The following is a 26,607-nucleotide window of genomic DNA, read 5'->3' as shown; positions in this document are numbered from 1 at the left end:
TCATTCAATTTGAAGAGCGAGATTATATCCTGAATCTTTTAACCAGCATATTCAATTTCTCGGGTGCAGATAAGACCATAGGCAAGCAACATCAGAAAATTCAAGGACATAGACTCGGTGGGTGAAGGATATGTGGAACAAACTACTTGAGGAAGTAATAGAGGCAGATATAAATACAATGCATAAAAGACATTTAGACAAGTTCATAGATTGTAAAGGTTTAGAGGAATATGGACTAAATGCAGGCAAATGGATTAGGTCAGGATAACCTTATTAGCAATCTCTGAATAAACCGCTCAAAGGATGTATTCTTAATCTGCAAGTCTACCTCATTGAGGCTCGTACTCTCTTTTATCTAGTGTTTCTCTGTAGCTATAGCACTGTATTCCGTATGGTTTTCTTTCTCCTATTGCACAACCTGTTGTCCTTGTATATGGCTTGATTGTACTCATGTATGGTACTCATTGCGAGCACGATTAGTTTCAATGTCACCTTGGACCACCAAAAATACCTGGTTCTCAATCACAGTGTCGTAAGTATACATTCCCGGATTTAGTTGCCATCTGCAGAACTCTCCTCGCCATCCTCTTGTAATAGTACCTCCTCCAAAACCACCCAACGGAGCTCCTGTAAAGAAAAATCAGATTGGTATTTCAACAATATTAACCAAAGTTAAAGGATTTTTTAAAGCCAACCTCAGGAAAACTGAAAAAGGATGAAAGTCCTAGAAATGTTTAATTCAGGAAAATCTGATGTGTACGAATGTAAACAATTTTTTTTGTTTTGTTTCAAAGCATTAGATTCTTTTTTAAAGTTTGTAATGAAAATGATAATGTAACTATATTTTTACTGAAATAAAAAAGCTCTGGTGCGGAAAGTAAAATAACTTGAACATGTACAACAGATCAGAAAAACTTGGAGAATATTATAAAGTCTTTACCAGAGAACAGCAGAGGGGAGATGTCAACAAGATAACTGAGAACTGTCAGTTCTCCATATTCATTGGAGGGATAATTAAACCAAAGTCAGTCTCAAGAGAGAGCTGGATAGAGCTCTTAAGGATAGCGGAGTCAGGGGGTATGGGGAGAAGGCAGGAATGGGGTACTGATTGAGAATGATCAGCCATCATCACATTGAATGGCGGTGCTGGCTTGAAGGGCCGAATGGCCTCCTCCTGCACCTATTGTCTATTGTCTTAAGCCAACATCTCATCTGCCGAAGACCTAGCTACATATTGTCATTCCTTCGGCTGGCCAAAATGCTCAGATGACTGACAGACTCCTGAAATAGATCCTACTTTGAGCTGATGTAGGAAGGTATTAACAGAGAAGAAATTAAAGAGAAGCGGGGGTTAGGACAAAGCCTGGTAAGTGATTGGTGGTAACAGATGAGAGGACAGGGTTGTCTGACAGTTGGGTGGAGCAAGTGGCAGAAGCTAAAGATGAAAAGGCGATAAAAGGGTGTCAGATAAGGAAAGAGGATGAATAAAATGAAAAGCTAGAGGGAGAGAGATAAGGGTAATAGGAGACAGAGGGAAAGAGGTGAGGAAGGGATATGGGGGATTGAGTGTGGGAAGAAGGGGGAAAGGAGAGGGTGACTGAGAGGGTTAAGAGGTGTTGGAAGAAATATGTGCACACCAGGGTGGGTGGGATATTACTTTTAATTGAAGAGTTTAGTATCCATACCATTGGGTTACAAGATAGATTCCCAAGCAGAATACGAGATGCCGTTCCCCAGTTTGTGTGGCTTCACTCTGGCATTGAAAATGGCCCATTTGAGAATGGGAGTTGAAATTGTTAGCAACCAGGAGACCTAGCAGACCTTGACAAATAGCACACAAGTGTTCAGGGAAACGGTCACCTAGTGTATGCTTGGTCACACTGATGTAAAGGAGACCACATCTTCACACCAAAAGTAGAAGAGATTGGAAGAGGTTCACTTAAACCTTTCTCACATGGAAGGGCTGAGTGTCACAGGATAGAAGTAAAAGTGTGCAGGGACAGGTATTACATCTCCTGTGGTTGGTACAGGGGAGGGGGCAGGTTAGGTGGTAAGGGAGGAGTACACTAAGGGGTATGGAGTGAGCGGTCTCTGCAGAAAGTGGATCTATAATAACACTCATTCCTAAAGCTGATAAAGATCCGGAAGATCCGGGATCATACAGAGCAATTGCACTTTTAAATACAGATCAAAAAATTTTAACTAAAATACTAGCGTATAGATTAAGTACAGTGATGAATAAATTAATACACCCTGACCAAACAGGCTTCATTCAGAAACGATACTCATACTATAATCTAAGAAGATTATTTAATATTATATATTCCAAGAGAATTATTAATGAAGATCTAGCAATAATCTCACTTGATGCTGAAAAAGCATTTGATCAGGTTGAATGGTCTTATTTATTTTCGGTGATGGAAAATATGCAGCTAGGGGAGAAATTCTGTACATGGATAAAACTGTTATATACAAATCCCACGGCCAGAATATTTACAAACCAAAGGTTGTCATCGAAATTTAGCCTATCTAGAGGTTGTAGACAAGGATGCCCGTTATCCCCATTATTATTTGCGCTTGCTATTGAGCCACTGGCAGAAAGAGTTAGGGGGCATCCGGAAATACATGGATATAACACAAAGGATACAGTGAATAAAATTTCTCTATACGCAGATGACGTATTAATTTACATCACAAAACCAGAAATTAGTATTCCAAACCTATTAAAGTTAATAACCCAATTTGGTTCATTTTCAGGATACAGAATAAATTGGAATAAAAGCGAAATTATGCCAATAAGGGAACATAATAAACAGATAATACAACAATTTCCATTTAAAATAGTAAATGAAAAATTTAAATATCTAGGTATCTATGTAACTAAGATATATACATCATTATTTAAAGCAAATTTCCCCCCATTATTGAACAAACTACATAAGAATATTCAATATTGGAAAACACTCCCTATCTCAATGGTTGGCAAAATTAATGCCATAAAAATGATTTTTTTACCGCAAATATTATACCTTTTTCAGACAATTCCGATATATCTGACAAAAAACTTTTTTAAAAAATTGGACTCTATTGTTAATGATTTTATCTGGGATTATAAGAATCATAGGATAAACAAAAGACACTTGTGTAAATCAAAAATAAATGGAGGCCTGGCTTTACCCAATTTTTTGTTTTATTTCTGGGCAGTTAATATTAAAAATATGAATTTCTGGTTGGAAGAAATAGATCATCAACCAGACTGGTTAAAAATGGAAAAGGAAGATTGTTTACCTTTTGATATTGGTTCGATATTATTTGCTACGTCTAAATTAAACAAAAAAATTTATAGGGAAAACCCTATAATATTTAGTGCTACACGAATTTGGAAACAATTAAAAAAGACATTAAAATTAGATAATTTATCACTTTTTCTTCCAATTGTGAATAATCCTTTGTTTAAGCCTTCATGGGTAGACAGGGGTTTTACACAATGGAAGGATTATGGAATTAAAAATATGGGACAACTTTATAAGGAAGGCACCTTTCTGACATTTCAGGAGTTGCAACAGACTTATGGTCTTCGTGGAAATGATTATTTCAGATATCTTCAACTTAGAGATTATGTAAAATCGAACTCCCAAAATTTTCGAATTAGAAATTCAGAAATTCTTGATGAATGTTGGAACAAACATCCTAATACAGAAAAATTAATATCTTATATATATAATATCTTATTAGACAGTGACATTCCCTCCACGGACTTATACAGACAAAAATGGGAAAAAGAATTAAACCAAGTAATTACGAAAGATACTTGGGAAGAAAGTTTGCAACATATACATCAGTGTTCACTAAACGCCAGACATTCTCTAATACAATTTAAAGTAATACATAGGTTACACTATTCAAAAACAAAACTACATAAAATTTTCCAACTTATCTCACCTAAATGTGATAAATGTCAACATTTAGAAGCTACATTATTTCATATGTTCGCAAACTGTATAAAAATTAAAAAATTCTGGGTAAATATTTTTAGCATAATATCTAAAGTAACCAGCACACAATTGGACCCAGATCCAAAATTAATTATACTCGGAATATTAGAATTAAATCAAACATTTAGAACAATACAAAGAAACTTTATGGATTATAGTTTAATAACGGGAAAAAAATTAATTCTAAAATTTTGGAAAGGCCCTACGGTCCCCACAATCAAAATGTGGATTATAGAAATGACGGAGACCTTAAACGTGGAAAGAATCAGATTTTCCCTGTTGGACAAACAGGAATTATTCATTGGAATATGGTCTCCTTTTATTGATTACTTAAAGGGTCAGAATGGTTCAGCACAGGAACCTGACTAGCACTCGGACTAAAGAATGGATGAAATGCTATACTTTGAAATGTACGTATATATCTCGAATGAAGTTTTTGTTATTTTAATAAATTTTTCCATTCTTCTTTAACTAACTTTTTCCTTATTTTTATAATTTGTTTTTGTTTTTGTTTTTATTTTGCTTCTCTCTCTTTTCTTTCTTTACTTCATCTATTTCTTTAGTTCTATCTAGTTTTAAAAAAAAAAGGGGGCAAAAGGTATTGGAGACAATATAATAATAATTGACAATATTATCAATTTAAAAATGTATGACTGTAAAGATGTACCTATCTCCAATAAAAATTTTATCTCAAAGAAAGTGGAGAAGAGTGGAGGCGGGAAGAAATGACTAGTGGGATCATATTGAAGGTGGCAGAAACATTGGAGAGTTATGTGTTAGATGCATCGGCTGGTGGAATGAAAGGGGAGCACCAGGGGAATATCCTTATTCTGTCTGGGGGAGAAGGAGTGAGAGCAGTACTGTGGGACACAGAGGAGGCACAGATGAGTGATCCATCCACAACAGCAGGGGGAAAAACACGTTTACTGAAGAAAGAGGACATTCCAGATGTCACAGTGGAAAACTGTGAGCAAATGCAGTGGAGACTGAGAAATTGAGAGCAAGAGATGGCAACCTTTGCAAGAAACAGGGTGGGAGGGGGTGTAGTCAAGGTAGCTGTGGGAGTCAGTGGGTTTGGTGTAGATGTTAGTATACAGTCTGTCCCATGTGATGGAGACAGATTGAGAAAGGGGAGACTGCACCAATCCCATTCTCTGCTTTTCTGACATCCTTTTTTTGTTTTTACCCCTAGCCTATGTCACTTACTCCACCCATCCACCAAACAACCACCCTACCCTCTCCTGTATCCACCCATCGCTTGCCAGGCTTTCTCCCCCCTTCTCCAATCAGTCTGAAGAAGGGCGCTCACTCAAAATGTTTGTCCATTCCCTCCACAGATGCTGCCTGACCCACCGAGTTCCTCTAGCACTTAGTGTTTTACTCAATGTCATTGGTCTCCTTACACTGTTCCAATGAATTCCAATGAAGGAACAGCATCCTTACGGCACATTACAGTCTTGATGCCTTGACACTGAACTCAAAACTTTCAGATAATTGACTTTTCCAGTCTGTATTAGAATTAGCCATTCTGATGAAACGTCATCAACCTGAAACATCAACTGTTAGTCTTCCCACAAATGCTGTTTGATCAGCCCAGTGTTTACATCATTGTTTTCATTTGCATTTTATTTCTTGATTCCTGTACTATTTCCCTTTGGGGACACTTAAGTCTGTTATTCCTCAAACATCTACCAACAATGACTCAAATGGTCTATTCTTCTATTTGGATTTATGCAAATACTGTCATTGTTAAAATAGTGGAATGCTAAACTACATTCAGAAATAAAATTAAGCTATTGGAAGAGCAACATTGAAAAAATTACACCAATGTACTCACCATAAATCTGTCGCAAAGGTATGGAATTAAATGTGTCAATAAATGGTGCCTTCTTCTCTATTCGTGTTTTCCTATACCACCATTTCAAATACCTATACAGACACAGAATCACAGCACATATTAGCAAGCTGAAACCACACTATTCGATATTAACAAAGATTTTATTCACAGCATATCAGCTTATAGAGCCACTGCCTCAATGCCAGGGACCTAGATTCAATCCTGACCTTGGGTGCTATCTGTGTGATGTTTGCCATACTCCCTACACACCTCATATGTTTTCTCCTGGTCAGCTGGTTTCCTCCCACATCCCATACAGATCGATAGGTTCATTGACCGCTGTAAATTACCTTGTGTAGGTGAGTGGTAGAACTCGAGGAATTGGTGACAAAATGGAGAATAAAGTTGACTTAGACTATTGTAAGATAAGTGCAAATGGGTAGTTGATGGTCAGCGTGGTCTTTGTAGGCCAAAGGGCCCGTTTTCTCTACGACTGTGACCAGTTTTATCCGAGCCTCAATGAGTATACTTTATTAATTCCAAGTCAAAGGTTAAGCAAATAATTTCTGTGTCAAGGATACAAGTTTAAAAATCAATTGCCAGGCTTTTTTAGTCAGAGAGTTGTGAATCTGTGGAATTCTCTGCCTCAGAGGGCAGTGGAGGCCAATTCTCTGAATACATTCAAGAGAGAGCTAGATAGAGCTCTTAAGGATAGCGGAGTCAGGGGGTATGGGGAGAAAGCAGGAACGGGGTACTGATTGAGAATGATCAGCCATGATCACATTGAATGGCGGTGCTGGCTCGAAGGGCCGAATGGCCTACTCCTGCACCTATTGTCTATTGTCTATCAAAATGAGAAGTTGTGCTATGATGCCTTTGATGCATTAGGATATATGCCTTTGACTTATGATGCTACTTCATACTATAAATATGCTTGCACAGAAATACATTATACACCAAATTCCATAATGCATTTGGCCCAGCCTTAAAAAAAAATTAAATTCACACTTGATGAAATGGCCTCCAGGAACACAAAGCCATAGAGTCAGAGTCACACAGCATGGAAAGTGGGCCTTCGGTCCAACTTGCCCATGCCAACCAACATGCCCCATCTATACTGGTCCCACAGTACCCGGCCCCTCTCCCTCTAATTCTCTCCTATCCAATGTTTCAAATACCTCCTGCGGCGTACATTCCATACAGCCACCACCCTTTGTGTAAAAATGTTGACCTCAGGTTCCTATTAAATCCTCCCCCCGTCACCTTAAACTTATGTCCTCTGTTCCTCTACTTCGGGTAAAAGGCCCTGTGCATTTACCCTATCTATTTCTCTCATGATCTTGTACACCTCTATAAGATCACCCCTCATCCTTCTGCGCTCCTGCAGTCCTAACCTGCTTAATCTCTCCCAAGAGCTCAGGCCCTCAATTTTGGGCAACGTCCTCAAAATCTTTTCTGCACCATTTCTTGATTACTAACATTAGCTCGCATCAGGACTAAAGTTCTCCCCTGTTTTAAAAGGGCATCAGTATTACTGGTGCCCAAGAAGAGAAAGGTCTCATGCCTTAAACACGGTCATCCCCACCAAGCTCATCACCAAACTCCACCAGCTAGGCCTTAGCTCGTCATTATGTGACTGGATCCTGGACTTCCTGCTGGAACGACCGCAGGCAGTGAGAATGGGCCCGCACCTGCCCTCCACTATCACCCTGAGTACCGGCACACCACAGGGCTGTGTTCTGAGCCCCATGCTCTACTCCCTCTTCACACACGACTGTGTTCCTGCATTCGACACCAACACCATTGTCAAGTTTGCAGATGACACAACGGTGATCGGGCTGATCACCAACGGGGATGAAACAAACTATAGAGCGGAGGTGCAGAACCTGGCGGACTGGTGCTCGGATAACAACCTGTCCCTAAATACCACCAAGACCAAGGAGCTGATCATCAACTTCCGTAGGTCACATAACGGGGAATATGCCCCGATCTCTATCAATGGGGTCAGTGTGGAGAGAGTGTCCAGCTTCAAGTTTCTGGGCACTCACATTTCGGAGGACCTAACATGGTCCAATAACACTGCTGCGCTGGTCAAGAAGGCACAACAAAGACTGTTCTACTTAAGAACACTGAAAAAGTCTGGTCTACCCCAACAGCTGCTGAAGACCTTCTACCGCTGCACCATAGAGAGCATCCTAACGCATGGAATCCCTGTGTGGTACCTCAGCTGCACGGAGGCAGAAAGGAAAGCTCTACAGCGGGTAGTCCATAGAGCTCAGAGGGCCATCGGAACACAGCTACCAGACTTGGAGGGCATCTACAACACACGATGCCTCAGAAAAGCCACCAGCATCCACAAAGACTCTTCACACCCCTGCAACAGTCTGTTCGAACTCCTTCCATCGGGCAGACGATACAAGGCCTTCTATGCCCGCACCTCCAGACTCAGGAACAGCTTCATCCCCAGGGCCATAGCTGCTATGAACCGGTCCTGCTGAGCCGGATGGCCACAACGCATAGATCAACTTGCACTTTACCCTGTCCAAAACTGTTACAACTGTTCGTTTCGTTGGGTTGCTGCTGTCTAAATTACCTAAATTAGTGCATCGTATGGGAGGCGCATTCCCAATCTCGTTGTACCCCTGGGTACAATGACAATAAAGATATATTGTATTGTATTGTATTGTATTAAAGACATTTGACCGGTGGCACTAATATCTGCAGTGATTAAGTATTTTGAGACGTTGGTAATGGTTCACATCAACTCCCACCTTAAAAAGGACCTGGACCCATTACACTTTGCATACCGCCACAATAGATTAAAGGAGGAAGCAATTTCACTGGCTCACCATACTGCCCTCGACCACTATGTGAATACACGTCAGGCTGTTGTCTATAGACTACAGGTCAGCATTCAACCCCATCATTCCCTCCAAACTTGTTATCAAACTCGGGGAACTGGGCGTCTGCTAATCCCTAGGCAACTGGATTCTCAACTTCCTCATTGGTAGACCACAATCAGTGTGAATTGGCAAAAACATTTCCTCCTCTAACCGTTAGCAGGAACAGTATTAACACTTCACCATTTAGACTCTTGGGCTATATATATATATCTATATCTTTTGGAACCTTTTGAGAATTTTGTAGGTGTCAGTAAAATCATTTCTCATGCTTCTAAACAGAAGATAGCACTGACAGAAGTCTGAAGAAGGGTCTCGACCCAAACCGTCACCCATTCCTTCTCTCCAGACATGCTGCCTGACCCATTGAGTTACTCCAGCATGTTGTATCCTCCCCATAGCACAGGTATATTCTGCACATGTTGGGTGTACAAAGGGTAGGGACTCAACCAATTTACAACCCATGCTGTATAGAGAGAGGTTGAGTAGGCCAAGACTCTGTTCCTTGGAGCACAGGAGGATGAGAGATGTATAAAATCATAAGAGGAATAGATCGGCTAGATGCACAGAGTCTATTGCCTGGAGTAGGTGAATCAAGGACTAGACATAGGTTTAAGGTGAAGGGGAAAAGATTTAATGGGAATCTGAGGGGGTAACTTTTTCACACAAAAGGTGGTGGGTGGGTGTATGGAACAAGCTGCCAGAGGAGGTAGTTGAGGCCGAGACTATCCCAGCATTTAAGAAACAGTTAGATAGGTGCATGGATAGGACAGATTTAGAGGAATATGGACCAAACGTGGGCAGGTGGGGCTAATGTAGCTGGGACATGTAGCAAGTTGGGCCGAATGGCCCGTTTCCACTCTGCATCACTCTATAACAAGACTTTGAGAACTCCGCCTCCACAGGAAATAAATGTATTTCCCAATCCCAAACGTGCACGGCTCAATAATTCTCATCGTTGCTGGCGCAGGGTAAACATATTTTTGATCCATTCAGTGATCTCCGCACCGCCCGGACTCAGATTCTGTGCAGGGAAAGGAATTGCCGACGTTTCATGTCGAGATTCTCCGGTCAATTCTGTCCCCTCCTTGGAAGCTGTTCGACCTGCCGGCAGTTCGCTTTGCTCCAGATTCCCAACATCTGTAGTCTCCTGCATTTCCATTAATCCTTATACGGTATGGCTAAATTAGAACTAGACCGAAGAAGGGTCTCGATCCGAAACGTCACCTATGCCTCCTCTCCAGAGACGCTGCTTGTCCCGCCGAGTCACTCCAGCATTTCGTGTCTGTAAGCGACAACATTAGGCAGGTGAACTAGTCCCAATGATTGAAGAGAGCTGGGAAACAACTTGGCTTCCAGCGACCTGCTTCTGCAGAGGTTGACCAGCAATTAACCCCCCCGAAACACCGGCGTTGGCTGCGGCCGGTGCGGGATTGATGTGTTGATGCATTTTCAGATCTGATACTGGGGCCAGAGTACGAATCACAATAACCCTCGCCAGGGGAGGGCAGCCAACAGTGCAGTGGATACACCTGGTCAGGATCCATTTCCTACAACCCGACTCCGTCAAGCCAGCAGAGCCTAAGGCAGCCGCGGTTGAGGCGGCGACGCTGCCGTCCCCAGACCAGGGCGGTGCCTGCATGCCGGCCAGCTGGCCGCTCCCTCACTCTGTCCCTCCCTCCCTCCTTCACTCCCTCCCTCCCTCACTCACCGGATCCCCAGGCCCAGGTGACTGATCATATGCGACAACGACACATCAGTGGCCTCAAACGGCTTCCTCCGCTCTTTAAACTCGTGCGCCAGGCAGATCCTCCAGCCGAAGCTGGGGACACCGGGCTTGTCCGGGCAGCAGCCGCCCGCGTACTTGAGCATCAGCTCGTTGCTCTGCGGCTCCTTGCTCCCCATCTCTCGGTCGCTGCAGAGATCCCGCCGCCCGTGGCTCAGCTCCGCTCCACCCACACTGCCTGCCTGCCGGCCGGCCGCCACCGCGCATGCGCGCCGCCCCCTCCCGACTTGCCGTTACTTTTGAAACCCAGGAGGGGGCGCGTGCGCGCGCGCGGCGGCGGCGGCGCGAGCAACAAAGGGCGATGAGTGTCGCCCACTGCACAGGCGCCGTGCGCGCACCCTGCCGGCGGCGCTGGGAAGCGCAGGCCACCGACCGCACTGGGGAAACTGCAAATTCAATGATATTTCACCGTCACATTTACCTCGGCACAGTGAAATTTGAAACTTTGTTTTGCATGCAATCCGGTAAAATCATGCAGCAGAATTCACCGAGGCAGTGCACAAAGTACATTTCTGGCGCCGGCAAAGTTTCAAGACTTTCAGTTTTTCTCAAAGTTTCATTTTGTGTCCATCTTTGGTATAAACCAACATCTACAATTATTTGTTTCTCGCTTTTCACTGTACCTCGGTACACGTGACAATAATAAACTAAACTAAACTAAAGATGCTGGAGTGTTGAGCCAAACATAGAGTGCTGGAGGGACTCAGCGGGTCAGACAGCATCTGGCGAGGGAGTGGACAGGTGACGTTTCCAGTTGTTACAAGGGAACAGGTTCAAGGATCTGACTAGTAGAACAGAAAAAGGCTCACTTGTCTGTTTAGTTGCAAATCAGTTTCATTGGCAAGAGAGGCCAAAAACAATACTTGTCTCAGTATGCACGGGGTCCAGTTTTACAGCAGCACACCTCTCTCTCTCTCTCTGCCTCCGTAGGACCTTCCTCCCCCACACCGGGTCCCCCTTTGTTCTCCCACCGTCCCTCACGGCAGTCCCCCCAAGCCGGGCCCCCGTTGTTTTCCCCTCCCCCCCTCACGCCATCGACCGCGAGGCCCTATCGCCACCGAGACCCAAGTTCGCCCCGAGGCTCCTGCCGCCGCTGAGTCTCCCGCTGCCGCTGCCAAGGCTCCCATTGCCGCCACCGCTGAGGCTCCTTTGGCCCAGATATGCCTCGGCCAGCTTCTCCGGAGTCCCCTGGAAGGCCTGTGAGGCAGGTCGGGCCTACCGGGGCGCATTCTGGTCGTTGGTCGCCGCTCCGGTCGATGGCAGCGCGGTTGTTTGGCAGGTGGATCGGGCCAGCGCGGCGCCCGAGGTCACTCCCGCCGTGAGTTTGTGTATGTGTTTGACCATGCCCCTACACATCTAGAACATCTAGATGACATGGACACCAATATCAGACTCCTATTTATTGACTATATCTCTGCCTTTAACACCATAATTCCAATTAAACTCATCTCCAAACTCATGGACTAGAGGTTAGCACGTCCCTCTGCTACTGGATCCTTGACTTCCTTACCCGTAGATCACAATCAGTAAGGGTATGTGACAAAACATCCTCCACAATAATTCTCAACACTAGTCCCCCTTAGGGATGCATTCTCAGCCCTTATTGTACTCCCTACACTCTTATGGCTGTGTGGCCAATCTCTGCTGTCACTGCATTTACACATTTGTAGATGACACCACTGAAGTGGGCCAGATCACGAACAATGGAGCATAGCGAAGAGATAGGGAACTTAGTTACATGGTATCAAGACAACAACTTCTTCCTCAATGTAAGCAAGATGAAGGAGCTAGTATTAATTTCAGGAAGCGAGATAGAGTACACACCCCAATCAGTATCAATAATGCTGAAGTGGAGATAATCAAGAGCTTCACGTTCCTAGGCATAAAATCATCAATAATTTGCCCTGGACCAACCACATTGAAGCTATTACCAAGAAAGCATATTTCCAACGACTTTACTTCCTCAGAAGGCCAAGGAAGATTACCACTTCTCCAATAAATCCTACTAACATGTACAGATGCACCATAGAAAGCATACTAATCAATTGGGATGCATCACAGTTCGTTGAGGTACAGCTCTGCCTAAGTCTACAAGAAAGTGTAGAAACTAGAAAGTGTACTACATGTAACCCAGTCCATCACGTAGACCAGTCTCCTCACCATTGATTCCATCTATAGTCACACTGCCCTAGGATAGCAGCCACCAAAATCAAGGACCTTTATTCATCCCAGTCATTCCCTCTTTTCCCCTCTCCAGTCGAACAGAAGATACAAAAGCTTGAAAGCATGTATCACCAAATTCAGGAACAGCTTCTTTCCCTTGTCATTGCATTTTGGTACACATGACAATAATAAATCAATTTCAATATACTTACTATAAATCCACTGAACCCCATAGCTATCTCGACTGCACCTCCTCCCACCTGTCTCCTGTGAGGAGTCCATGCCTTTTTCTTAGTTTCTCTGCCTCCACTGTATCTGTTCTCAAGATGAGGCTTTCTGCTCCAGGTCATTTGAAATGCCATCCTTCAGGAAATGTTCCCTATGCTGTGGTGATGAAGCACTCTCTCATATTTTCTCCATTTGTCAGATTTCACCTCACCCCACACCCTCACACATCCAGATGGCACAGACAGAGAGTGTGTAGGAAGCAACTGCACATGCTGGTTCCCTTGGTCCTTACCTTTCACCTAAATAGCTTCCACATTCAACTCTGCGTCCTTTGTTAATTCTGCCAGCTGCAACAGAATAGAACATAAAAATAACATAGAAAAATAGATGCAGGAGTAGGCCATTCGGCCCTTCGAGCCAGCACCGCCATTCAATATGATCATGCCTGATCATCTAAAATCAGCACCCCATTCCTGCTTTTTCCCCATATCCCTTGATTCCTTTAAGCCCTAAGAGCTAAATCTAACTCTGTCTTGAAAATATCCAGTGAATTGACCTCCACTGCCTTCTGTGGCAGAGAATTCCACAGATTCACAACTCTGGGTGAAGTTTTTCCTCATCTCAGTCCTAAATGGCCTACCCCTTATTCTTAAACTGTAACCCCTGGTTCTGGACTCCCCCAACATCGGGTAATTTTTTTCCTGCATCTAGCCTGTCCAATCCTTTAAGAATTTCATATGTTTCTATAAGATCCCCTCTCATCCGTCTAAATTCCAGTTAATCCAAGCCCAGTCGACCCATTCTTTCATCATATGTCAGTCCCGCCATCCCGGGAATTAACCTGGTGAACCTATGCTGCACTCCCTCAATACCAATAATGTCCTTCCTCAAATTAGTAGACCAAAATTGCACACACTACTCCAGGTGCGGTCTCACCAGGGCCCTGTACAACTGCAGTAGGACCTCATTGCTCCTAAATTCAAATCCTGTCGCAATGAAGGCCAACATGCCATTAGTTTCTTCACTGCCTGCTGTACCTGCATGCTTACTTTCAGTGACTGATGTACAAACACACCCAGGTCTTGTTGCACCTCCCCTTTTCCTAGTCTGACACCATTCAGATAATAATCTGCCTTTTTGTTCTTGTCACCAAAGTGGATAAGCTCACATTTATCCACATTATACTGCATCTGCTATGCATCTGCCCACTCGCCCACCCTATCCAAATCACACTGCCACCCAGCTATGCGTCATCCGTAAATTTGGAGATGTCACATTTAATTCCCTCGTCCAAATCGTTACTATATATTGTAAATAACTGGGGTCCCAACACCGAGCCTTGAGGCACCCCACCAGTCACTGCCTGCCATTCAAAAAAGGACCCGTTAATTCCTATTATTTACTTCCTGTCTGGCAACCAGTTCTCTATCCATGTCAATCCCTATCCCCAATACCATGTGCTCTAATTCTGCACACTAATCTCTTCTGTGGGACCTTGTCAAAGGTTTTTTGAAAGTCCAGATACAATACATCCACTGGCTCTCCCTTATCCATTCTACTTGTTACATCCTCAAAAAATTCCAGAAGATTAGTTCAGCATGATTTCCCCTTCATAAATCCATGCTGACTTTGTGATCCTGTCACTGCTTTCCAAATGTACTGGTGTAACATCTTTAACAATCGACTCAAGCATCTTCCCCACTACCGATCTAAGGCTAACTGGTCTATATTCCCCGTTTTTTCTCACCCTCCTTTCTTAAAAAGTGGGGTTACATTGGCTACCCTCCAGTCCACAGGAACTGATCCAGAGTAAAAACAACATTGGAAAATAATCACCAATGCATCCACGATTTCTACCGCCACCTCCTTGAGTACTCTGGGATGCAGACCATCAGGCCGTGGGGATTTATCTGCCTTCAGTCCCAACAGTTTAACTAACACCATTTCCTGACTAATGTGGATTCCCTTCAGTTCCTCCCTCCTATTAGATCATTGGACCTCAAGGATTTCTGGGAGATTGTTTGTGTCTTCCTTAGTGAAGACAGAACCAAAGTACTCGTTTAACTGTTCTGCCATTTCCTTGTTTCCCATTATATATTCACCTATCTCTGATTGTAAGAGACCTACATTTGTCTTCACTAATCTTTTCCTTTTTACATATTTAAAGAAGCTTTTAGAGTCAGTTTTTACATTCCCCGCAAGCTTTCTTTCATGCTCTTTTATCCCTCTCTTAATTAACCCCTTTGTCCTCATCTGTTGAATTCTAAATTTCTCCCAGTCCTCCGGTTTACTGCTTCCTCTGGCCAATTTATACGCCTTTTCCTTGGATTTAACACTATCCTTGATTTCCCTCGTTTGCTATGGTTGAGCCGCCTTCCCTGTTTTATTTTTTTGCCAGAATCAAACCGCTAGTAACATCTTTCCCTCTCCATGCCATTCTGCTTTCCACAGAGACCACTATCTTCATGAGTCCTTAGTTTGCTTATTCTTCCCCACCATCCCATCCCCTTGCATTTTCCCCTGCAGATGTAGAGAGGGGAAAACTATGTCCGTATACCTCCTAGATCACAACATTCAGGGTCCCAAAAAGCTCTTCCAGGTCAGACAAAGATTCGCACACACCTCTTCCAACCTCATCTGAATGATTGATTGAATGAATGAATGAATGAATGAATGAATTAATTAATTAATACTTTATTGTCACATGTGACAAGTCACAGTGAAATTCTTTGCTTGCATACCCAAGGTATGCAATGGTCGTCACATAAAGGGCCCTTGCAAAGTTGCAAAGTATCCACGACAGAACCTCTTTTGTTCTTCCCCCCTCCCCCTCTCTCATGGTGGTCCCCCGGGTCCTCCATTGTTCCTCCTCCCCGGCAGCGGCATACTCACTCACACGAGGTCCATCCTCGTCCATCGGTCGGCGCTCGTAGACCACCCTCATCCAGTATCACCGCCGGGTCCCGTCCTGACACCTCCACGGCACCAGCCCAGGCCCCAGACGCATGCTCTGCTGACCCAGGCTCCGTCGGCTGCGGGCTCCGACCAGCAAGACTCCGGCCCGGGCTCCGACCCACAAGGCTCCAGACCGCGAGGCTCTGGCTCCTGCTTCTCCACGGCCTTCTGGGAGGCATCGAGACCACAGCACCTCAATAAAAGCTCCGGCTGCGTTTCCGGTGTGCAACCAAGGCTCGGCGGAAAACCTTCTGCTGCACGGCTCGCCGGGAAGCCGAAACTACCGCATTTGATGCTCTTAATGTGGTTTTCTCTACATTGGTGAGACCAAACATAAGCCACGCAACTGCTTTGTGGAACGCCAACACTTTGCAATGGCCATCCTGACCTCCCAGTTGTATGCCAATTCAACTCCCCTCCCCATCCCACACTAAAAGATGCTTGTTTTTCTCATATTTGCAGTTCTGATTAGACTTCTTGACCCAAAATTAGGTTTTAGCAGCAGAAGACGATGACAATAGCATAAAACATATAGTAGTACAGCAAAGGAACAGGCTCTTTGGCCCACAATGTCTGTGCTAACATGATGCCAAGATCTTATCTGCTGCACATAATCCATTTGCCTCCACCCTGCATATCGAAAGGTCTCTTAAATGCCACTATCGGACCTGCCTTACCACAACCCTGGCTGCATGTTCCAGGCGCTCACCATCCTCTGTGTAAAAAACTTGGCCCATACATCTTCTGATAACTTTGACCTTCTCACTTTAAAACTATGCCCTCTAGTATTTGACATTTCCATCATGGAAGAAGGGTTCCGTCTACCCTTTCTATGCCCCACATAATATTATATACTTCTATCAGATCACCACGCAATCTCTGGCTTTCCAGAGAGAACACTGCTATTCTGTCCAACCTCTCCCTGTAGCTAATACCTCCTAATCCAGGCATCATTCTAGTAAACCTCCTCTGAAGCCTCTCCAAAGCCTCCACACTCTTCCTGTCATGGGGTGACCAGAACTGCATGCAATATTCCAAATGCCGCTTCATCCCCAGGGCCATAGCTGCTATGAACCGGTCCTGCTGAGCCGGATGGCCACAACGCATAGATCAACTTGCACTTTACCCTGTCTAAAAACTGTTACAATTGTTTCGTTTCGTTGGGTTGCTGTTAATTACTTAAATTATTGCATCGTATGGGAGGCGCATCCCCAATCTCGTTGTACCCCTGGGTACAATGACAATAAAGATATATTGTATTGTATTGTATTGTATTGTAACCAAATTCCTGCATCATGACTTCCACATTCTTAAACTCAATGCCCCAACTAATGAAGGCAAGCAGACCATATGCCTTCTTTACCCCTCTATCTACATATGTTGCCACTTTCATTGAGTTACGGACATGGACCCCGAGATCTATCTGTACATCAATGCTGTTAAGGGTCATTCCAGTAAATATATATTTTCCCCTTACATTCAAGCTCACAAAGTGCAGCACATCACACTTGTTCAAATTAAACTCCATCTGCCATTTCTCTATCCATTCCATAGCTGATCTATATCCTGCACTCATCACAGTCCACGACCCCAGCAATATTGGTGTTATCTGCAAACTTACTAACCAAGATTACAGGCAATGTTACCCAGTGAAGCAGTGTGGTGCAGTTTATGAAGGCACTGCTTCACAGCATCAGAGACACAAGCTTGATCCTGACTTCTGTATGCAGTTTGCATATTCTGCCAATGACCGCATGGATTTCTTCCAAGTGTCAACAGACGTACAGGTTGGTAGGTTAATTCACCAATGTAAATTGCTCCCAGTATGTAGGTGAGTAGTAGGTTATGGGGAGAGATGAATAGGATCTTTGGTGAATAACAAATGGGGTTAATGTAGGGTTAGTACAACTGGGAGGATGTTAGAAACATAGAAAATAGGTGCAGGAGGAGGCCATTCGGCCCTTCGAGCCTGCACCGCCATTCAATATGATCATGGCTGATCATCCAACTCAGTATCCCGTACCTGCCTTCTCTCCATACCCCCCTGATCCCTTTAGCCATAAGGGCCACATCTAACTCCCTCTTAAATATAGCCAATGAACTGGCCTCAACTACCTTCTGTGGCAGAGAATTCCACAGATTCACCACTCTCTGTGTGAAAAAAAACTTTCTCATCTCGATCCTAAAAGACTTCCCCCTTATCCTTAAACTGTGACCCCTTGTTCTGGACTTCCCCAACATCGGGAACAATCTTCTTGCATCTAGCCTGTCCAACCCCTTAAGAATTTTGTAAGTTTCTATAAGATCCCCCCTCAATCTTCTAAATTCCAGCGAGTACAAGCCGAGTCTATCCAGTCTTTCTTCATATGAAAGTCCTGCCATCCCAGCATGGACTCAATGGTCTGAAGGGCCTTTTTCCATGCTGTATTTCTGTATGACACTGGATGGAAAATTAGGGATCTTAAGCAATGGCACAGATATCTTGGAGTCAAATATGATACCAGGGTTGCAAGTAATCTGCTTCGGTCTCATATACCTGTCAGGATGATGGAGAGAATCAAGAAGAAGAAAATACCGAGGGCTGTCAGCAAATCAGGCGGTATCAGTGTGGAGGGAAACAAGGTAATCTTTTTGGAACTTAATAATAGACTATTTAATTCTACGAGGGAATTTATTTCTTAAATAGGAAAAAACAAGTCAATTCCTTGGCATCTCTTTGCAAACTAAGAGAAATAATATGTTACAGTACTCATTACGGTGCTCATTATTCACCTATTGAATATAAAATATTTTAAAAATCTGGGAGGATTTTCCAGATAAATCTAGTCAACTATTCATTTGCTCCCAACATTTTATGGATGTATGATCTCCATCCCAACCATACACTAAATAAAGCTTGTTTGTTGCTTAAGCCAACAAACTGTGTAACTGCTAATTACACCCTGTGTAACTGCTATTTTTTACCAGCATGTCTCTAGAATGAAGGCTATTATTGAGTTGGTGTTGTGTAGGTCTGAATGCTGCTATGAGTCAACCTTCGCTGATCCTCTAGGTTAACAAGTGTTCGTCACATTGTGAATGCAGGTAAAAGATCCAATACGAACATTAGTAAGCAGCTGTGGTGAGATAACATCCAAACTTTGGGCTTTAACCACATTATTTTCAAAACATTGTTGCAAACTTCAGCAAGTTTTGTGGTTCCAAATTGCCACTGTAGTTTATTTGAAAGTTGGTGGATATTGGTGAAAAGGAATATTGAAATAATTTGCCACTCCTGTTCTGCAGCTGCAGCTGCAGTTGTATACTCACGTGGAGCTTGCATCACTACTTTATCTTGATTGCAACAGTCAATAAAATAGTGTGAAGTAAACAAGAAACCTGCTTTTGGAATTAGTTCTGCCAGTAGGAAACCAGAAAATGTAAACATTGCAAGATAAACAAGGGTAATATAAGTACTCAGATGAAACTCAGAAAACGTTATTAAGTAATCAATGAATCAGCTACTGCTCTGACTGATTCATTCTGGAAGATTGTTTTTAGTGTTACTGTTTATAGACTTGAAAGAGTTATAAAGCTGGCTAGGGACCATACACATTTGGCATTTGGGTTTTTCTGCAGTTTTCTCAGTAGGTGTGAAGACCAATTCTCCAAGGTGCTGGGAAGTCATTGGTAAATGTTTCCTGGAGATAACTGCACCATTCCTCCATCCAGCAACTACTTACTGCAGGTTTGAACTTGGAAGAAAATCTTTATAGGTTTGCTAGTGTGGGTAAAGCCCAGAGAGAGACCAAAACATACAGCTTAAGCAAATCAGCTTCAAAGTAAGTATGTCTGTTGTTGACATGCCTTGATTTCATGTTTACCGCTATTAGAATCGGAATGTACTATGTAAACCACAGATACTTAACACAAAAGTAAAAATACTTTCATGAAAACAGTTTACAGAGCAGTGAAAATAAATAGGCAAAGAGAAACCAACTAAGTGGAAAACCTACATTAAAAATATAATCATCCTACATATTATAACAGAGCTTTATTTGTCGTTCGGCACCGAAGTACCGAACGAAACTACATAGCAGTCATAGAAAAAAAGAACACAAGACACATAACCCCAACACAAACGTCCATCACAGTGACTCCAAACACCCCCTCACTGTGATGGAGGCAACAAAACTTCCACTCTCTTCCCCACGCCCACGGACAGACAGCTCGTCCTCGACCGACCCGCACAGTCCCCGCACCGGGCGCTGAAACGTCCCGCGGCCGAACCGGGCGATGAAAGGCCCGCGACCAAGCCTTGCGCAGCTAAGTCCAGTGGCCGAGCCGCACCGGGCGATGTAAAGTCCCGTGGTCGAGCCGCACCAGCGATGTTAAGTCCCGTGGCCGAGCCGCACCGGGCGATGTTAAGTCCCGTGGTCGAGCCGCACCGGGCGATGTTAAGTCCCGTGGTCGAGCCCCACCGGGCGATGTTAAGTCCCGCAGTCGAGCCGCACCAGCGATGAAAAGACCCGCAGCCGAGCCGCACCGGGCGATGTTAAGTCCCGCAGCCGAGCCGCACCCCGCGCTGTGAGGAAGAGAAAAGTTCCCCCCCCCCCACACCACCACCCCCTCCCACACATACACAACCAAAAAAATATATAAAAACCATCCCAACACCGACACACAACAAAAAAAAAGGAAAAAAGACGAACAGACTGCTAGTGAGCCGCTGTCGTTAGGCGCCGCCACTTCAAAAGTAACCTAAATCTTCATTGATAACATTACTAAACTTTAAGTAGATGATTTGGTGGATGAAAGCAGTACTTTTGAAAAATGTTTTCATAATGTAGGGAATACTTGCATGGCAATGGTATTAATTAATTTTGGGGGTGCAAAGTATTCCAGTTGCTTTGTTTGATGCAATTGGTTTTCCATACCATTTCAGAGAGCAGTTAAAAATCAACCTATCCCAGTTACCAAGAAAAATAAGGTCATCCTTTTTTTGAATTACTGTTGTCCTTCTTGTGATGGTGATAGTCACACAATAGTGTTAGGTATGGAATCCAGGGATCTTGACTACAAAGAAAGTCGCAATGCTGTTTGACTTGACGAGGAGGTTTACTGGAGGCTGTGTTCCATTGATGTTGTTCTTCTTGCCTATTTTGCAATTAGCATTGAGGAGCTTCCGACCGCCCCGATGTGGCAACTCCAACAGCCTGACCGCGGGAGAAGACGGCGGGGGAAGAGAAAAGACATTCTGGCCTTCCATCACAGTGAGGAGGGGACTGGAGGAGACTCACTGGGATGGATGTTTCTTTTGTTTGGTGTTAGTTTATGATTGTATGTGTTATTGCATTTTTAGTGATTATTCTTATTGGTCTTATTGTTGAACTGCGGGTAATTTTTCATTTCACTGCACATTTATGTGTATGTGACAAATAAACAACTATTGACTATTGAGGGACTGTTGAAACAAGCTTGGCAAAAATGCTGTGAAGCATCCTCTGGTCATAATTAATTACATGTGAGTTTTTGGCTGGTATTTAAAATACAACTTTAATTGATAGTCTTTATTTTAATAGTACTTCATCGTTAACAATGAATAATACTGTTTAAGATAAAAATGATTCAATAATCCTAAAAATTAATGCAAACATTTTAAAAGGAGATGCAAACCTTTTTAATGAAGGGAATGAAAATAAAATCTATAATATTGAGGCTATGGCTTCCTTTACAAAGTGCTTGGAAGAGTGACTCAAAGAAGCTCATTACTAGAAAATACTGCACTGGACTCAACTCGAAAATACTGCACTGGAATCAAATCATTTGCATATGCGTATGCGTATGCAAGGGGTGGAGGCTGTGGAAGTACAAACAGCAAACGAGCCAGACTAAGAGACTCCTGACAGGGAAGCTGGAGACAAGGCCTGTGTTTTATTACAGTGAGGAATTTATCAGTTTCATGGCATTGTGTTTACTGGTCTGAAATTTTCAATGCCACCCCTCCACTCATCAATTAAAAATATTACAGAACTAAGTGGAAAAGAATGTGAGATATCTAGGAAAGTTTGCCGGTTTAATTTAAGAGAACCCCAGATGAATGTGGAGTATTTTTGTTTCAGGCTCCTATATTAGTGTCTCCAATTTTATCTTGTCTCCAGCTGTTTTGTTCAGATAAAGACAGTGACCTCCCTCGGTCTCCCATTCTGTCACTAGTTACCCACCACAACAACAACACCTTGTCACCTCACCCTGTTTATGCTGATGTCTATTTAAATTCAGATGGAGTTGATTTTAATGTTATCTCTCTTATTTTAAGAAATTTGTTTCTTAGTGTGATATTGTCAAGGTCTCGTCTGAAAATTATCTTTGCATTATTTCTAAGATATTCAAAGAAACTTATTAGACTGGGTAGATCTCCATTTTTTTCCTTTACTGATTTGTCACCTCTTTAGGGGCTTCATCTGGGCTATTCCTCATGCATGACTACTTAGTGATTATCAGTTGACTCTGAAACTGAGGAGGTCAGAAAAAAGATCAGGAATCTTGTATCGTCATGTCAGGATAACCTAGCCCTTAACATCAGCAAGACGAAGGAGTTGGTAGAAATAAAGAATCGCAGATGCTGGTTTACAGAAAAAAGACACAAAGTGGTGGAGTAAATCAGCGTGTCAGGCAGCACCTCTGGAGAACATGGATAGATAATGTTTCAGGTCAGGACTCTGTTGATTGTAAAGGGGTAAAAGAAAACTGGAAGAGAGGAGGGGCAGGACAGGGATCGGCAGGTAATAGATTGATAAAGGTGAGGGGAGTTTTTTTCATAGGCAGATGGCTGGACAAAGGCCAGAGATAAAAAGAGAGAAGTTGTGACACAAAGGTTTAAAGGATTGCAAATTGTAGAGCTAGAGGAAGCAATGAAGGTGGAAAGGAGGGAGGGGAGAAATGTATGCATCTAGATGGGGCACAGGGGAGGGGGTGGGAAGGCGATAGGGGGAGAAGAAGAAGAGGGAATACATGGAGGAAGAAGAGAGAAGGGGAATAGGAGTTGGTAGTTGATCTAAGAAAAGAGAGTAAACACAACCCAGTCCTTCTCAAATGCTGTAGAGATGGTGAACAGTTTCAAGTTCCTAGGAATTCATATCATCAGCAACTAACCTGGTCCTTTCACACTGATGCATTGCTCAAGAAAGTGCATTGGCATATTTACTTTTTTAGGCTTCAGACAGATTCAGTATATCCACGAGGATTCTCTCCAACTTCTAAAGATGTCCTATAGAAAAATTGTGACAAAATGCATCTCAGGCTGGTATTGCAACTGCTATGCTCTTGGCCTCCCTAGTTTAGAGACTGGAGAGCTTGGAGGCAATACTGAAATAAATGTGTTTTCCTCGCCTCACTTTGCCACCCTACGGAAAAGCCGGGCCGCAAAACCTGCCTGGGCCGAATGGAGCTTTGATGGCGTGGTGGCCTCGGTGGTGGTGGAGCCTCGGCTACGGTGGGGGGACCACAGTGAGAGGCTGGGGGAGGGGAAGAACAAAGGAGGAGCCGGTGTGGGGGAATGGGGGGGGTGGGGGTGGGGGTGGGGGTGAATGGAGGAGCCGGCGTACTTTGTAACTTTGTCAGCGCCGTAGGTGGCCGCTATTTGCATACCTTGGGTACACAAGCAAATAATTTCACTGTACCTTGACATAAAGTATTCTATTCCATTCCATTCCTTTCCAAAAGAAAGCTTATTCCACTGTTAGGAATGAGAATCATGGCTAAAATCCAACCTACCCTCATTTTATAAAATTATGCACAATTATAGTTACACAATAAGAGCTTCTCAGAAGGTGACTCTCTATCTTAGCATAATTTAACTCTAAATTGTTTGAAGGCTTTCTGGCGAATTAGTAATAAATTGAATAAATAAAACAAGTCTCTGGAAAGCTTAAGTCTGAACTGTAAATAAGCTTCACTTCGGAAATCCTTAAGAAATCCCTTGGTTCACTGCTATTGTTTCTTTCTGACTTTTTAATCGTCTGCAAACACTTGAGATGGGATCAACTGCATCAGTTGAAAAGCTTTACTTTCACTGTTTTGCATGAGTGGCTCTGAAGAAACTCACAACCTTGTTTCACCAGCATAATCTAGTCTTCCAATTATTAGAAACAGCAGGAATTTGCCTTTCATGTTTGGGATACAAAGTGTTTCTTTAAGCAAGTCAACAGCTAACATATTATCCTCACACTACTTAAACAGTGGCTTGTGTTCTTTTTAAATGATAAGATGATTTGAACCTTTCGATAAAAAGCTTACAGAATTGAGGAATTTGTAAAGTGCTTTTGTTTCTGATGTTCTCTTGACTTTTGAGCAAACCATTTAAATATTTAGGCAATTGGGACAACTGCACCCACCTTCTGCCTATCTCCCTAAGCTCATTGATGAACAGTAAAAGGCTTGGATAGAGTGGATGTGGATAGAGTGGGTGTATCCACTAGTGGGAGAGTCTAGGACCAGAGGTCACAGCCTCAGAATTGAAAAACGTTTCTTTAGGAAGGAGATGAGAAGGAATTTTAGTCAGAGGCTGGGTTAATCTGCGGAATTGCCACAGAAGACTGAAGAGGCCATCAATGGATATTTTTAAGGCAAAGATAGATAGATTTTTGAATGGTGCCGGAGTCAGTGGTTATGGGGAGAAGGCAGAGAATGAGGTTAAGAGGGAAAGATCAGCCATGATTGAATGGGAGAGTAGACTTGATGGGCCGAATGGCCTAATTCTGCCTCTATCACATGAACTCTTCTTGATTCTCCCAGATCTATCAGGTGTGGGATGGATCTATATAATCTCAACATTTAAACTTCAGATCTTAGTTAAATTAAGTCAACAGACTGATGTGTAGGAAGAAACTGCAGATGCTGGTTTACATCCGAAGATAGACACAAAAAGGTGGAGTAACTCAACGGGTTAGGCAGCATCTCTGTAGAAAAGGAATAGTGATGCTTTAGGTCGAGATCCTTTTTCAGACTGAGAGTCAAGTGATAGGGAAAAAAGAGATATGAAAAGGTACAAAGAAACAAATGAATGAAAGATTGATGCTGGGTATTAACCAGTAGTTTAGTATAGTTTATTGTCACGTGTACCGAGTACAGTGAAAAGCTTTTGTTGCGTTCTAACCAGTCAGCAGAAAGACAATACATGATTACAATCGATCCATTTACAATGTATAGATGCATGATAAGGGAGTAACATTTAGTGCAAGGTAAAGCCAACAAAGTCTGATCAAGGAGACAGTCGTTCAGCACTGCTCTCTGGTTGTGATAGGATGATTCAGTTCACTGATATCAGCTGGGACAAAACTGTTCCCGAATCTGGTGGTGTGAGTTTTCACACTTCTATACCTGCCCGATGGGAGTGGGGAGAAGAGGGAATGGCCAATGTGTGACTCATCCTTGATTATGCTGCTGGCCTTGCAGAGACAGTGTAAGGTATAAATGGAGTCAATAGAAGGGAGGTTGGTTTGTGTGATGGTCTGAGCTGTGTCCACAATTCACTGCAATTTTTTGCAGTCTTGGATGTTGTCCCAAACCAAGATGTGATGCATTTCGATAAAATGCTTTCTATGGTTCATCTGTAGAGGTTGGTGAGAGTTGTAGGGGACATGCCAAACTTCCTATGCGTTCTAAGGAAGTAAAGGCGTCGGTGTGCTCTCTTGTTCATTGCTTCAATATGGGTGGTCCAGGAAAAGTTGTTGGTGATATTGACCCCTAAAAATGTGAAGTTTTCAACCATCTCTACTTTGGCACAGTCAATGCAAATTGGGGTATGTGTACCGCTTTGCTTCCTGAAGTTGATTACTATCTCCTTTGTCTTGCTGACATTGAGAGAAAGGTTGTTGTCTTAGCACCAGGACAGGAGGTTCTTAATCTCCTTCCTTACTCCGTTTCATTTTGTCCCTCTAGTTTGGTGATAAGCTTGGATGGTATAATGGTATTAAAGGCAGAGGTGTAGTCTGTGAATAGGAGTCTGACGTAGGTGTCCCTCTTCTCCAGGCGTCATAGAGATGAGTGTAGGGCTAGGGCGATGGCTCGTCCGTGGACATGTTGTGGCAGTGGGCAAACGGCAGTGGGTCAAGGCCGCTGGGTAGACGGGATTTAATGCGTTCCATACCTAGCCACTCAAAACATTTCATGATGGTGAAGGTCAAGGCCACTGAACAATAATCATTCAGGCATGAGGTCTTGCTTTTCTTTGACACTAGGATTAAACACTGCACATTAAACAAAATTACTTTGGGATTCAAGTGACAATTGCACAATGGTAATGTCCAATGACGGAAAAATAACTGCAGATGCTGGTTTAAATCGAAGGTAGACACAAAATGCTGGAGTAACTCAGCGGCTCAGGCAGCATCTCGGGAGAGGAGGAATGGGTGACGTTTTGGGTCGAGACCCTTCTTCAGACTGACCCATAGAAAATAAGTGCAGGAGGAGGCCATTTGGCCCTTCGAGCCAGCACCACCATTCATTGTGATCAAGGCTGATCATCTCCAATCAGTAACCTGTGCCTGCCTTCTCCCCATATCCCTTGATTCCACTAGCCCCTGGAGCTCTATCTAACTCTCTTTTAAATCCATCCAGTGAATTGGCCTCCACTGCCCTCTGTGGCAGAGAATTCCACAAATTCACAACTCTCTGGGTGAAAAAGTTTCTTCTCACCTCAGTTTTAAATGGCCTTCCCTTTATCCAGTGAAGGTTGAGTAGTGAGGGAGAGTCAAGGCCAGG

The 26,607-nt window shown here is 43.4% G+C and overlaps 1 protein-coding gene across 1 annotated transcript in view; it reads right to left on the bottom strand.

The window, feature by feature from the left end:
* Nucleotides 1–10,722, bottom strand: part of gba2 (glucosidase, beta (bile acid) 2) — a 57,379-nt gene extending 46,657 nt beyond the window's left edge. Inside the window, exons 1-3 of the mRNA XM_078409874.1 lie at nt 10,444–10,722; nt 5,833–5,924; nt 512–627 (exon numbers count right to left, since the gene is read on the bottom strand). Of these exons, the coding sequence (XP_078266000.1) occupies nt 512–627; nt 5,833–5,924; nt 10,444–10,637 (402 nt within the window). The 5' untranslated portion in view covers nt 10,638–10,722. The remainder of the gene's footprint in view (nt 1–511; nt 628–5,832; nt 5,925–10,443) is intronic.
* Between the last annotated feature and the right edge of the window lie 15,885 nt (nt 10,723–26,607).

The sequence above is a fragment of the Rhinoraja longicauda genome, chromosome 1, assembly GCF_053455715.1.
Source record: "Rhinoraja longicauda isolate Sanriku21f chromosome 1, sRhiLon1.1, whole genome shotgun sequence".
In the NCBI taxonomy this organism is placed as follows: Eukaryota; Metazoa; Chordata; class Chondrichthyes; order Rajiformes; family Arhynchobatidae; genus Rhinoraja; species Rhinoraja longicauda.
Note: the sequence above shows the minus strand (reverse complement) of the source record. Positions and strands in the feature narration are given on the sequence as shown.